The sequence below is a fragment of the Thamnophis elegans genome, chromosome 2, assembly GCF_009769535.1.
Source record: "Thamnophis elegans isolate rThaEle1 chromosome 2, rThaEle1.pri, whole genome shotgun sequence".
NCBI classification, from domain to species: Eukaryota; Metazoa; Chordata; class Lepidosauria; order Squamata; family Colubridae; genus Thamnophis; species Thamnophis elegans.
The window spans coordinates 101,407,631-101,423,430 of record NC_045542.1 but is presented as its reverse complement, the minus strand read 5'-3'; the positions used below and the strand labels follow the sequence as shown (position 1 = coordinate 101,423,430).

General features: G+C 38.8%; 1 protein-coding gene across 2 annotated transcripts in view; it reads left to right on the top strand.

The window, feature by feature from the left end:
• SLC38A3 (solute carrier family 38 member 3) overlaps nucleotides 1-5,533 on the top strand; it is a 63,915-nt gene extending 58,382 nt beyond the window's left edge. For both annotated transcript variants that reach the window (XM_032209205.1, XM_032209204.1), the window contains exons 13-16: nucleotides 346-470; nucleotides 1,348-1,492; nucleotides 2,664-2,767; nucleotides 3,668-5,533. In XM_032209205.1, the coding sequence (XP_032065096.1) occupies nucleotides 346-470; nucleotides 1,348-1,492; nucleotides 2,664-2,767; nucleotides 3,668-3,772 (479 nt within the window). In that variant the 3' untranslated portion in view covers nucleotides 3,773-5,533. The remainder of the gene's footprint in view (nucleotides 1-345; nucleotides 471-1,347; nucleotides 1,493-2,663; nucleotides 2,768-3,667) is intronic.
• Nucleotides 5,534-15,800: the final 10,267 nt, after the last annotated feature.

Genomic DNA, 15,800 nt, shown 5'->3' with positions numbered 1-15,800 from the left:
TCCAGGGTGTTTTGGATTGGCCTGTCTCATGCATTTCATTAGAGAACCTCCAAAGAAGAATGCTGAATCCTTGCATTGTATCCTGTACAAAGACATAATAGTACATCAAGTTTCCCTTGTTGTGCAATATAATTACTTACATGTTAATTTGAGAAAACTGTAATTAGCATTTTACAAAGTTGTCCATGCCACCAGCCATATGATTTGCAGCCTCCAGAAACAACAAACACCTCTATAGTCTTCAATTATAAAAAAAAATATTTTGGGAGTGTTGTACAAAGAAAATCATTGTTATATATTTAGCCTGATCAATGCTGCTATTCTATTCTTGGCTGTCTCCTACAGGGCAGGTAGAATCAGAATTGCTTCACACCTACAGCAGAGTAGACTCACTTGATGTGCTGATCTTGTGTGTGCGAGTAGCTGTGTTGATTGCTGTGACACTAACAGTGCCAATTGTTCTCTTCCCGGTGAGTTCCTCTGTCAGAAAACTGACAGAAGGAGATGTGATTTTGTGTTGTGTGTGTCTATGTGTTTTTTCAATTGGAATATTCATGTAAAATTTAATTCCTATCTTGCATGAATTCTTGATACTGAAAAAGGAATAAAAATCAAGAGAGAACCTAGGCTGTAAACCAATAAAGTCACTGTAATTTACAGTGGTGCCTTGGTTAATTATTAATTGGTTTCAGGAGGTGCAATGAGTATCAAAAGCGATGAGTACCAAACAAAATTTTTCCTATAAGGAATAATATAGTGAGTCACAAGGCAGCCAACACCAACAAGTTCTAGTTTGTGCCTTGAGCAATAAACGATGAGCATCAGGACAGATTTTTCACATTAAAATGTGTTGAGTACCAAATTCAATGAGTTTCAAAGTCATTGAGTACCAAGCAGAGGTGGGTTCCTACCAGTTCGCACCTATTCGGTAGAACCGGTTCGTCAAATCTACCAAACCGGTTAGAAGAGGTTCCACCAGTGGAGCTGGAAAGCAGGCCACACCTACAGAAGAGGTTCCAAAAAATTTTGAAACCCACCACTGGTCCCAAGGTACCCCTGCTGTTCAAAACTATAGCACCACTGAGATAGATACAAGCAGGGGAGAGTAGTATACAAGATGTAAGTGCTGGTAGATGGTTAAGGAGGAGTTATAGTCATAGCTGTCATAGTCCACCAAATTATAAATGGGAACTGAAGTTAAAAATTAAGCCATTAGATCAGAAGCCTATTCAATTGGGAAAAAGGATAAATTCAAGTAGCTATGATGAAGACAGACCTAAAAATATGCAGTAAAGAACTTTGCCATGTTTCTAAAATGTGAATCTGACTACTTTTGTCTTTCTTCAGGTTCGCCGTGCAATCCAGCAGATGCTTTTTCAAGACAAGGATTTCAGCTGGATTCGGCACATTATCATTGCTTTTCTGCTACTGACATCTATTAATTTGCTTGTTATTTTTGCTCCCTCCATCTTGGGAATCTTTGGCTTAATTGGTAAGTCTCGCCTTCTAGGAATCATTTTGTTTTAAACAGATACTTTTTATTAAGGATTTTAACAATACTAAAAGATATTACAACCTAATATGAACAAGAAAAGAAATACAAAATGCAAAAAGCAAAAAAAGAAAGTGAGAAAGAGAGTGACAGAGAAAAAAAGAAAAAAGAGGGAGGGGGGATATATAAAAAAGTTACTGATGTTAATTTATTGCTGCTATGTATTATGGATTCTGCATTTTGGCAAAATATACCATATTTTTCGGAGTATGACGCACCTTTTTCCCTCGAAAAAGAGGCTGAAAATCTGGGTGCATCCTATACACTGAATGCAGCATTTTTTGCCTCCCAAAACCCTGCCCCCTTCACCAAAATGGCTGTGGATAGCCTTTACAGAGCCTTACAGAGTGCTGGGGAGGGCAGAAATGAGTGAAAAATGGGCCATTTTTTTACTCAATTTTGCTCCCCCGCAGGAGCACTCTATAAGCCTCCTAAAGGCTATGCATGCACCTTTAAAAAAAAACAGGGCCCGTTTTCACGGAAAATGGGCCGTTTTTAGGAGGTCTTTAGAGTGCAAAAACTTTTTTTTAAAAATTTGCCTCTTCAAAATCTTCGTGCGTCTTATACTCCGGTGCATCTTATACTCTGAAAAATATGGTATACTATGAATATTGTTTATCGATATGGATAAAATCATTTACATTTTGAAAAGCGTTTCTGAAAAGTGTTTCTAATACACAAGGGAGTATTAAATAAACAAGCTTTTAATAATAGAAATTGCATTAGGACAATAATTATTTCATACTCCTTTGAGAACATCCATGGGACTCCTTGAGCTGGTGCCTCAGTGTTCTGTTTTTCCAGGATCAAAGCAATCTTATTAAACCTCTTTGTTTGCCATGTAATTCCAAAGGGTTCTTCTTTGTTGTTTATGCTTCTAGCCACTCATTAGTTGCTTCCACCACCACCCCCTGCTGATTTTAAACTCAAACACTATCCTAGGAGGAAAATCAATAACTGGTCTGGACTCTGCCATGAATGAGGGCCAAGGTTGGAGGTGCTGTTGTCAGAGCTTGTCTTGTTTTCCCAAAAATATATTAGTGAAGAAAAGTCAAGCCCAGGGTGTTTCATTTTCAGATCCTAAATCCTGTTCTCTGTTGGACTCTCCCAGGTGCCACCTCAGCTCCTTGCCTGATATTCATCTTTCCAGCAATATTCTATATCCGGATCGTGCCCAAGGACAAGGAACCTATGAAATCCCTTCCCAAGATTCTGGTATGTGATCTCTAACAATCCAGTTTGGCTACTTATTAGTTATCACTAGTAATGACTAGTTAATAACTACTACTAGTTATTCATGAAGACTCCAAAGGGTTGGACTCAGTGGTGGGATTCGAATAATTTAATAGCTGGTTCTCTACTCTAATGTTTTCTTCCAACAGCCAGTTCACCAAACTGTTCAGAAACTTAACAACCGGTTGTCCCGAAGTGGTGCAAACTGGCTGAATCCCACCACTGGATGGATTGCTGGATGAGAAAAAAAAAGGTGTTCTGCTTTAGAGAATCCACCTGATAGTGAAATTTAGTATTTCTAAGCAATAGTTTTTTGGCGGGGGGGGGGGGGGGGTAAGGAGAATGTGCCCTGTGTGTACTGCATATTATCTATGGAAACTATTGTCATTTTTGGATTTCAAACTGAATACATGGTTTATAATTACCATCATAAATATCAATGTCATCGTCATTTGTGCCATATGGGGATGTGCAGTATATCTTTATTCCAAAGGAACTATTAAGAAAGAACTGGTCTGGAGCAGAACCACAATTTTCAAGGAAGGCATGAGTCTTTTCTCCCTAGCTGCAGTGCTACTCAGCCATAATGGTTGCATGATTCATTTTTGGAGTGAGGAGAGGGAAGTTATGTGAAGTCTAGACATATATAGCTGTAGGAGCATGCTTTGAATCAGTTGCCAACTCATTTTTATTGCACTACAAGTGGCACAAATTAAAGCAGCGAGACCTGAACTTTAGATGTCTAGATTGCTCTCTTTGCTCCAGTTAGTGGAAGAGGAAAGAGACACACATTAATATGTTTCTGCTCCCACCATTTGGGGTGGGGGGGGGTTCCTTTCTGCGAGTGACACTCTCCTTCCCTCCTGTCTCTTCTCCCTGCAGGCATCTCTCTTTGCGGTCCTCGGGGTGCTCTTCATGATCATGAGCCTCAGCTTCATCATCATCGACTGGACGTCAGGTGGCCTAAAGAGTGGAGGCAGCCACTAGGCGACATTCGGAGCCCCGTGATGCACAACGAAGCCTTGGGAAACTCAACTGGCTTGGATCCATTTCCTGCCCCCTGCCCTGTGTTAGTACTGTATCATTCTTTCATCCCTGGTTACATTCTGAGCCACGGGTGCTATTCCAGTATGAAATCCTCACACTCACACTGAGCCAGAGGTGCTGCAGGCTGGACTAGACCAGAAGCCAATCTCTTACTTTCTCTGGGCATTTGATTTTCTCTCAAAAGTCTGGGATCGGCCAGGCTAACAGTAGTCTAAATGAGCACATAAACTGGAAAAATAAGCCCATTTCAAGGGAATGGGAGGGGAGGCTGCTATGATACACAGTCTATCTTCAGTTCTATATGCCCAGCCCAGCTGGCCCACACTGAGGGGACTCAAAAGTCAGCAGGACCAGAAGAAAATGGAGCAACTGTGCTAAATAACTTGGATGTAGGGCTCTCACTTGATGCTCACTACTGAATGGTTGACCTGGGCCAAGCTTTATATTATATGAATATTACACTGAGGCTACAGAATGAAAAACCAAGGCTTTTTGAAGCTTGAAGGGGTTTAAGAAAGAAATAATAATTATTTCCTTTAAAAAAAAATCTTATCAGTCACAATCCCAGCTCCACTACAGATCCTTAATCCTCTTCAAATGTCACTTGGCAGTCCTGACTTTTTCTCCTTCTCCCTTACACTGGTTCTGTTTCCTTGTTTGCCTTCTGCAATGAACTCCTTGCCACTTTTTAGATAGCTGTAAGACTTAGAGTGGGAGGCAGATTAATGGGGGCATATTGGGAAACTACAGGCCTTCTGAACTACCAGTTGTGATGGGATGAAGATTTGCACTGGTTTCCAAGGATCCATTTACATGTTCTGAATTATCCTGGGGTATTTGAAGCAGAGAAGAGATGATGGCACTGGAAATTGGGCAATGTAACTCTCTTCTTATATGGAACTGAGCTTTAGTTTGGATGGTCCTATTGTTCATGACTTCAAAACCTAACTTCTGTTTGTTTGTCTCACTGGGAAGCAATCATCACAGTTTTAAGATTCTATGTTAATTGGACTCTTATGCTAAAAAATTGTTCATCCCTTGATGCTACATAAATGGACCACGCTGGCTGGGGAATTCTGGGAGTTGCAATACTAAAACTTTTAGACGACATCATATATGGGAAGGCTAGCTTTCAGGATTCATCCTTGATTTAAAACATGAAATTATAAAGGCCTTGAACAGAAAAGTATATGTCATCTGAAGAGTGGATGACATATAGCAAGCAGGATTTTATGAAGCGAAAATGATTTTAGAATGTTTAAACTGTGGAAAACTTTAATGGAAAACATAGTAATCAAAACTGAGATAACATTCCAAGACTGGAAAATTCAATTTTTCCTCTCTGTTATTAATACCTGTTTTACATTGTAAGTAGAGCCTAGTCCTTGCAACATGGGAACAAAAATGCAATAGGTTCTTTCTGAGAAGATTTGATCAAAGATCATAAGGCTAGTTGTAGTGCTGCATTAGTAACTTGTGAAAATATTTTGAAGCTTTAGGGGTATTCTGATGGTTCCCAGGTATAAACAGTTATCTCTAGTCTGAATGTATATTATATTTAGTACATAGCCCTAATATATAGTCCTTATTATGCAACAAGAAGATGATAAAAATAGTTGCAAAATTGTCCTATTTTTCTGTCATAATCCTGAAGAATGTCATTCAACATTCATCAGACAAAAGTAGCTCCTTTGGTTTTATAGGAAACAATGGACTACTCATTAACAATACTAAGCAAATGAAACTGAATACATTTTTCCCTGTTGCCCTATAGCTAGCAGTTCAAATCAAACTGTGGTTGAGATTTTAAAGATGCACTTTCTGCCCTGGGTTACAAAAACACGCTTTTTGTGTTGTACAAATCCAATCGTACCATGCAGAACATTTAAGAACTTATTAAGTAGCAGCACTTTTCCTCCCAATTCTTGATCTATATTGGATCAAGAAACTCAGCATTCCTGCCTCATATTTTCAAAATGTAAGTGCTCTCCTGTAGTGTACAAATTTATGGAAAATTGTGTATATACAGGTATATAATGCCTTGGTAATGCCACACTTGGAATACTGCATTCAGTTTTGGTCGCCACGATGTAAAAAAGATATGGAGACTCTAGAAAGAGTGCAGAGAAGAGCAACAAAGATGATTAGGGGATTGGAGGCTAAAACATGCAGGAATTGGGTATGTCTAGTTTAATAGAAAGAAGGACTAGAGGAGACATGATAGCAGTGTTCCAATATCTCAGGGGTTGCCAGAAAGAAGAGGTAGTCAAACTATTCTCCCAGGCACCTGAGGGTAGAATAAGAAGCAATGGGTGGAAACTAACCAAGGAGAGAAGCAACTTAGAACTGAGGACAAATTTCCTGACAGTTAGAACAATTAATCAGTGGAACAGCTTGCCTCCAAAAGTTGTGAATGACCCAACACTGGAAGACTTTAAGAAGATGTTGGATAGCCATTTGTCTGAAATGGTATAGGGTTTCCTGCCTAGGCAGGGGGTTGGAGTAGAAGACCTCCAAGGTCCCTTCCAACTCTGCTATTGTATATCAGGTACCACGATGATGGAATGGGTATCCAGAGCAGGTGCCTCAGCTTTCCATTCCATGTCGGATGTTCGGATATGCAGCTAAGGTTAACCAGATAGCTGTGCTTCTGGGAATACAATCTCAGACCGAAATAAAGAGCTTGAAGGAATGCCCGAGGTGGAAAACACTGGACCTCTGTGTTAGAACACTTTGGCACTAAAAGGACTGTAGCTTTCTTCTGCTATTACCTATGCACAACAGCACTTCATGTAGGCCCTGTATGGGGTACAGTACCAAAATCCCTCACTTTCTATGCACATCCACTTTCTGTGCACTTTCAGCAATAATGTTTCTGCCATCCCTGGAGTAACTGGAGCAGGGTGGGGGATAAGTATGTGTCACAAAACTATGCTGGAATGTAGCATTCACTTAGTTTAATGTGACACATTGAAGTGGCTTGTCAGTTCTAGTGCCAGAATACATAAAAGGCACTAGTTGAAGCTTTACTGCCCTCTGCCGTAGCTTGTGACTCTTGCAGCTTCCAATAATTTGCACCTTGAAAAGCTAGTGACTTTATTCTTCTTTTAATTGTCTCAAAGGCTGATTCATACACAAAAATGTTCCAAGATGGGATACATTGCAAACTGAACTTGAGGGATATAACTAAGCAAGTCAAATTTTCAGAATAAATGAATGTTGCATCAGGAAGATGAACATGAGAACATGGACAACAATTCTTCCCGCTCCTGTCCTCGCATTAGCAAATTCCCAAAGTCCAATTGTTCTTGGTGACATTTGAATAGTGGAGTAATTATTTCTACACTGAAGTTGGTGCAACAAAACCTGTACTAAACACTAAACCTCTTCCACATTATTTCCATGTAACAAACAAAAAAAACAACAACACCACAGGTGAATCACATCTGTGATCCCAAACAAGTAGATTTCCTTGAAATAACTGAAACTCATTTTCAAGTGACTGTCTAAGAATGTGGTTTGAAGAGAAGAACAAAGAATAATCCCCATATTCATCCAGAGTTCTGAAGTCATTTAGTTCAATCTCAGTCATATTTTACTTTTTCCCGCTGTGTTTATCATCTTCAACTTCCGCCCAACCTTACAAAAATCATTTTTAAAAGCCTCATTCGTTTATATATTGTATCCTATGAATTTTATGGTTGGATTGTTGTTTAAACTAATTTTTAAGTCAATCAGTAATTATTTCTAGGGATTAATAACTATAATGCACATAATAAGAAACATGTATTTTTGTATTGGGGTGGTGGCTGGTCAATTTGCTTTTTATAAATAATGTACATAAGAGTAGATCTTTTTTAATGTATTTGTTGTTGTGCTCACTAACTCTGTATAGTGTACATATGTTATGTCCTCATTAAAGAGGGTTTGGATCCCAGAAGTCTTATCTGAGCTACAGAGAAAACTTACCACCAGATGTGAAACTCAGGGTAGTAGGGGCTGTTTCTAAAGCGTGGTGTCCAGTTGTGATGAGAAAAGACTACAGCTGTGGTTACAAACATTTGGCTTAAATTGTTCTATATAATCTGCTTCTTAAGCCCAAACATGATGAAAGTTAGATTAAATCTTCTGGCTGATTTCTGATATTGATGGAGAATAACAGAAGATTGACAATTCAGCTGCATTGCCTTATGTAACTGCTGTCTCACAAAATCATTGTGTGATGGATGCTTCTCAAACCAGAAGAGGGGGTGGAATGGAGAAACATGAGATAGTGACACAGTGTAAATCCACCTTAATTATGCTAGTTGTAAATTGAACCGGGGAATTGTTTTTAGTGAGCTTTCAAGGTTAATGTTGAGCCCTGCTAGGTAGGCGAACTATGAAAACCATAGCTTAGGTTTCCGGAAAATCTTTATCATTAGTAGGATAAAAGTAAACAATCTTGAAAATCTGAAAATTACAAGGAAGGAGCAAAAGAAATGTTGTAGCCTAATGGCTTAATTTCCGAGAGACCATTCTTGTGACATGCTAGGTACTCCTAAAAGGTTACTAGTTACTTATTAGTCCCTGTTGCCAATTGACCATTTGTTTAACCTCTTCAGGTCATTCTCAGTGTTAGGCAACATTAACTGTCTTTTATGTATTTTAATATTTATTTATTTTCTTTAACTTAGACTGGAGCTAGAGATAAGGTTCCAATGTTTGTTTGCAACCAGACAAAGATTTGTTATTTGGGATGTCTGTACTGATTGAGGGCTAAAAAACCTACTGTTATCAGGAAAGTGACTGGATAGAAATGGAAGAGAAAAAATAAAATAAAGAGGTGCATTGACTGATGCAAGCAATCATGCGGAATCTCAAGGGCTCTTTCTCCTTTCTTTTTATTTCCAAACCCACGGCTTTGGAAAGTGTAGCCTATATCTGCCCTTCTGATGTGCAAACAGTAAGCAAGTTGTGCTGCCTCACTCAACGTAGGTTAAACATCAATATCTCAGTCTCTGTGTGCATTTGCACAACATGCTTAAGCAGAGAAATTAAAGATTTGGTTAGCATTAACCTTGGGCTTTTGGTTTTTGTGACTTGAGGGTTATGCAAACCCAGCCAACTGGTTCAGTTAACGGTGCGATGTGTGCGAAACCCTGAGAACTAGTTAATTCAACAATCAGGTTCAGCATGTTGTATGAACACAACTTACGTGTCATAAGATATAAAACACAGAAATGTACTTCTGAAGAAAAAGGACAAAACCTTTCTCTGGGACTTCTTTACCCAAAGAACACTGGTCTGCTTTCCCCCAGAAATGACGCGGGCATTACATCAGTCATACTCTCTCTGTGTATCTCTGTTCCTTTTGTCTCTGTGTTCCAGGTTACAAAGCAATGGGAGAACTTGTCTGAAAGAGCCTATTTCTAGAACAGTTTTAAATTACATGTAGAAATTAGATCTATATTTGGAAATGAAACAAATCTTTTAAAACAATAATAAAGAAAACATGAAACCTCTTCCTGTATATGAATCTTTGTGTCTGTGATTGAAAAGCCAAGATTTGAGAGCCAGATTAGGGGGTCTCCACCTAGAAAAAGAATGTTAAAAGGCAAAGTTAAAAACCAAAGTATACATATGTATAACAAAAGGCACATGCTTTTAAAGTAACTTAATTCAGTAGGACTTTCATTTTTGGAAGCAACTGTTAAAGATTGAAGCCAAAAATGTCATTTCTGGATCCTCTTTGTGTTCTGGTTAATTCCTACCTTTATTAAATTGCATCGGAACATATAAAGATACAGTCTACCTTGTCTAAAATTATATCCTAAAGATGCAAAATTACTAGACATCAGTCTAAGAGCACTTTTATTTCTATTTTACTGGTCTTGAGTCCCTTAGATTCTGCAATATAAACAGGCACTGCGGGGTCAATATGACTACTAGCTTTGGCATATTATTTAGCAGCAATCATTGAGCGAAGAGGATTTCTCACAAGTTTCTTCCTCTCTCTGCCATGGAAAGTGTATTTCAGGGAATGATAGGCAGTCAGTGTGAACAAATTTATAACTTGGGTTAAATCCCCAAAGTTGAAGTATTAGCAACAGCTAGTAAGCCTTCCTTGATGCTTAAGAACTAGGGTCCATGTGAGATGAGTGACTGTTAGTGGGCAATTTGGGAAAATTTATACCGCCATTGGCTACTACATGGCCATAATGCAGCATCTGAAATGTGGTTCTCACATGCTGGGTAAAGGCCAGAGATATTACCTTAAAAAACAGATCATGAGATGTCTGCTGAGACCAGTGCAAAACAAAACAAAACCAAGAATCTCTGAAGTGTTATTTTACCTACAATATTTTTGTTTGTGTTTGTTTGGCTCTGTAAAAGCACTTTGCAGCTTAATAGCATTTTATACTCTTGAAGTATCTGGCACAACTTTGAAAGCACAATGCAAGTGGTTTGTTTGAGGGTGTGTATGTGTGTGTGTGTATGTCTGTGTGTCTGTGAGTGGGTGTGTTTTGTTTTGTTCTGAACCTCTCACAATATCGGTCCACCATAGAAAGTGTCCTCACATATTGCATTATAGTATGGTATGCTGGTTTAACAGCTGCGGACAGGAAGGCACTACAGAGCGTGATCAATTCGGCACAAGAAACCATTGGTTGCCCTCTGACACCCCTGGATGACATCGCCAGATCTCGCTGCTTTAGCAGAGTAAGGAAGATATTCAGAGATGATTCACACTCTGGTCAGTGTCTCTTTGCACTTCTACCATCAGGCAAAAGACATCAAAGTATAGTGAGCTAAACAAACAGGTTTAAAGATAGTTTCTATCCTAGGCCTGTGAGACTTTTAAATACAACCACAATCACTTCATGCACATGCTAGTTTTTTTTTCTTTTTTCCTTTCTGTTATAATTTTGCACCAGTGAGGTTAAAACCAATTTCATTGTATTTAAGTACAATGACAATAAAAATTATACTTATACAATGAGGATGATCTACCAAAATGAAGAAAAATAATGATAGGGGAAGATATGATTTAGCAGAGGCTGAAAGATGGCCAGGTAAATGTAGCAGTAGGATTTGATTTAAGAACCCTTAAACTAGTCTCAACTTTATTCTCCTCAATGAACAAAAATCAATGCTTCGTGGAGATTGCTTCATCACCCAAATTATGAGAGTGACTTAGCAAGCGAGCATTCTATGTCAAGAGGTGGCTGGCGCTTTCACCTGAAGGTTATTATGGGAGGATGTAAGAATAAACCCTGCTTTGCAAAGCTTGATCTCTGTGAGGACTGCATTAAAAAAAAATCTTTAAAAATGCTTAACCCTCCAGTTGCCATGAGCTGCCTGGAAATATGCACAAACAAAATCAAAGGGAACATTTCATCCTGGACTTTTCACCAGACGCAATGAAACTCCGGTTCATAAGTCTAGCAGGAAAACCTCATATAACTCATAACTTAAGAAGAATTAGATAAATGTCAGTCTTGCATTGTAGTGTAGTATCCTAAGTAGTATCCTAAGTCATTTTATTCGTAAGTATCCTTAAGAATAAAATGATGCTTCATATCCATAAAGTCTGTAACTAGGTTCTACAACTATGTGTTATGGTGCTGATTTATGATACAGATACAATATATACCTACATTGAAATAACCAGCTATGTTTTCTGATGCAAATGAAAATGGGTCACCCCACCACACCCAGCCAAGGCCACTTTTATAAAAATGTGTTTGGAAGTCAAAAACATAGGAAGCTGCCTTCCCCTGAAATCAAGAGAATTTATTTCTCAGTCAAAACTGACGGGCAGAAGATCCCCGAAAAATACAAGCAGGAGTTTCTCCAGTTCCATTTTCCAATCTGGGATTGTTCTTGGATTCTGAGCCTGAGCTATGACATTCAGATGAAACAATATTTGTAATTTCTTTTCATCACAGCTTTTGTTTCTTGCCTGTTCCAGTGTATATCCCCATCTCCTGTCCTTAGTTTGCAATTATTATGAACACACTTCCATGTATCAAGTTTCAAGCAGTCTTTCATGACCCACTTGGCTCATGCAAAAAGTTACAGATGGAGGCAATAGCTATAACTTGTCCGAAACAATACACCTCTGATTTATAAAATGGTAATTCAATGTTAAAAGAAAATACATAAAACATCAAATAATTCCCAAAAAAGCAAGGAGAAATGATGGAGGAGGAGGAGGAGGAAAATATATCTATAGTCACAAGGGTCTTTCTGTTACTCTTATGTACAGTTTCTGCAAATGCAATGAAGGGCCCAAATTTTCTATAACCATAATCTGAGCTCATGCACTAAACATGCACCAAGAACTTTCTTCCATTTGGCTTTAATTTTATTTAGAGTAACTGAATAAAATTCAATAGTCATACAGCAAATTAGTGTAAACAAGTCATCATCTGAGTAGTCTTTCTACTCTAAAATTACTTGTAAGAAGCTATGTAACTTCTTTTTTAAAAAAAGCATTGATACCCCAATATTTTGTTAGAAAGTGGGTCAATTTCCTAAGGGGAAAAAAAGAGCAAAGATTCATTGTGTGAGAAGGAACACTTGATTAAGCTTAGAAAACAATAGGGAGTAAATGGTAAATATGTATTTTCTGACTGGTTTTGCCTTCCATAGCAACACTTTTGTGAGTTAGCTCTTCTACTGCAGTTACTTCAGGGAAAATGCCCACAATCACTTCTCAAAATTGCAGAGATATGCACCTCCCTGAAGATATCCCTGAAACTTGCCTAAAGTAGTTCAGTTCCTGTTGTAAACATCAAAGAAAATAAAGTTTTTCAAAAGAGCGGACAATCAGCAACTATTTGCTAACTCTATCTTTGCAGGAACAAACTCAGTTAAACTTGGCATCTTCTTCTCTTTAGAAATCTGGTCCTAAAAATAGATTGATGAAATATTCATTTATCTGACATGTAGGTGGCACCAATGCTCCATTTCAGTTCTAGCAGAAATGCTTTGTTGTCATCCTTTCTTTCATTAATCACTTCACACACAACATTACAAGAAGTATCTTCTGAGGAATTATTGTATAAATAGATTGTTACAGGAAGATATGCTTCATCAGGCATTTTGAAGGGTTGGATTATTATTTATTTATTTTTTATTTTGCAGTTGGTAGCATTCTTTAAATACTGTGTTTGATGGTTCAAGAGAGTAGCAAAGGAAGGCATTAACACCTTGCAAAATGCACAAGGAACAATTTTGTAGAGCTCCACAATTTTCTGAGGGAGATTGGTTTTGGATGATGATGATGATGTTCTGTTTTAGGTATGTTTTGACCTATTCAAAAGCTTAATGCATCCTCCCCTTATTTTGTTTCTCACCAAATTTCCAGTAGGGAATTGTGTCACCACTGATTTTTCTATGGCTTGTCGCCAAATTTCATTGACAAAAAAGGGGAAAGTGGTACAATGTTGAACAAGTTTTCTACCTCTGCTTTTAAGGTAAGCATCAACATTTTGAATGGGAGACAATTGCAAATAAGAAACCAAATTACTTTGCTTAGAACACGGGTATCAAACATGGGACGGATGGATTACCATCACCACCCCAGCTCCACAAAGGCAAAAAAGTTGTGATATGTCAGGTGACATCACATGATGCGATCGAGTTTGGCACCCATGGCTTAGAAGAAAGCGAATGTAATGTATCATGCAGGGTTGGACTGGAAGGACCAGGTTGAAGTCATCCCTGAGCCACAGATTTCATTGAATAGCAGACCAGTTTCTCAACCTAACCTTTTTTCCCCCTTCCCAATGTTTTCTTACAAGTGTAGGGTCCACTTTTTAAGGAAATAAACTGAGTATTAATCCATTGGTTGTGACAAGAATTGACTGACCAGTTAGTCACCTGAGCCTGACATCATAGACTGAGAGTGGGGGGACTGGTCTAAAGTCTCCCAGCCAGTTTTCGTGCCAAAGGCAGTAAATCAGTAAACCTACTGATTACTGGGGGGGGGGGGGGGGATGAAGGGAAACCCTTCTCATATACCACACTGATTGCAAAGGAAAAAGACAGAATATAATTTACCTCTTCCATGTGAATTACAGTAAAAAGGAGTTTTGTTTCTATTTCATTCTTGTGAGCATTTGGCCATTATGAAGAACAAAATGGGCCTTGACTTGATATAGTAGGGCTGGTCTTATGTTTATAAATGTAATAATAATAATAATAAGTAAAAGCAATATGTCATTTTATTTATAAATCAGCTCATACTTCAAACAGCTTCCTGTAGAAGCTGTTTGCATGTCATAACAAAACAGAGGAATCCATCCAATGGTGTGGAGTGTTTACCAGAGCATGTAGATCATAAACAGGCATCCTTCTGAGGAAAACCATGAGTGAAAAACCAGATAAAGCTTATAAAAGATGCTCTAAGAAAATCTAAAGCAGTGGTCTCAACCTGTGACTCCCTTTGGGAGTCGAACTACCTTTCACAGGGGTCACCTAAGGCCATCGGAAAACACATATTTTCGATGGTCTTAGGAACCGAGACACCAATTGTATGGTTGGGGGTCACCACAACATGAGGAACTATATTTAAGGGTCGCAGCATTGGAAAGGTTGAGAACCACTGATCTAAAGGATTATCTAAGACTATCCACAGTGCCTTTCTACTTCACGATTCAATTTCACAGAATGGATTGTCATCCAGCTTATTTCAGAATTTAGTCAGAGGTTTGGGTGCCAAAAAGAAATAGAACTATGTGTCATTCTGATACTGAGGACATCTTTTTCAAGGCACTCAACTAATTTCTCTCAGTAGATTTTAAAAAGGAGAAGGATGAAAGCTTTCAGAGCTCACGTGCCACCAGGCTGAGCAGAAATAACCTGCAATACTTAAGTGGAACTGCTACATCACTGAATCTTCAGCTTCACCTCACAAAGAAGGTCCAGCAAGATTAATAGTATCAAAAGTTGTGAATGGTGAAATCAAACATACTACCTCCTTATTTCTCCCAATAGAAATCAAGAAAGTTAACCCAACTTTTTACTATGTCAGACCTTAGGCTAAGTCCACCATGAATGGATCTAGATAAACTATTGCTTCTAATGAAGCTTGGAGCTGACTCATTATCCTCCATGTATAAACTGGTCTTGAGCATGGTCAAAGTCTTCCTTCCTTCCTTCCTTCCTTCCTTCCTTCCTTCCTTCCTTCATAAGAAGCGGAAGACTGCATACATAGAGTTTCCTCTTCCAATGTTCCCTCACAATAATAGTCCTGTAGGTTGGGTTGAGAATAGTGCTTGGCCAAAAGCACTTAGTGAACATTGGCTGAAAGTATGCTTAAACCTGGGTCCTTCTTGTTCTAGTCCTGCGCACCTTTATTATTACAATAGCTTGGTTTGTGTTAATAGTTCCTCAGACAATATGTAACCCAATGAGGCCACGTTTTCCATGCAAATGACTCATGTCTAATTGGCTTCGGCCAATTGCCTAGATCCTCTTCCAGGAGCGAGCCAAACATTTTGTCACCGACTGGAGAGAAGAACAAGACATTGCTAATTTACACCAGATTCAAAGCCAGTATGATTCTTTATAATTGCTTGATTCAATGCACCAATTAATCATTCGGAATCATTACTTAAAACTCTTTTTAAGGGAAGGCAACATTATTTCCAGAACAGAAATAAGAGAAAGAGAGAGGGAGGGAGGCAGGAGGAGGCGAGGTGGGGGCGGAGGCAGCTTTTGCAGTCACAGAGAGACCCTTGTGTCTTCCTGAGGAACAGAGCATCCTTCTGCAGATGGCCTGGGCTGACCCTGCTCACGAGTGGAAGAAGAGGCATCGAACTGCAGATAGAAGGAGCAGCAGCTGGTCTGAAAAGCACAGAGCACTGGTGCGGGCAAGAGAAAGCCAACCTGGGAGGATTTCAAGCAGGGAGAAGACAAACTCTCTCCGCTATTTTGTTCTTTCTTCTCAGCCCTACCCACCCTAGCTTGCTTTTCT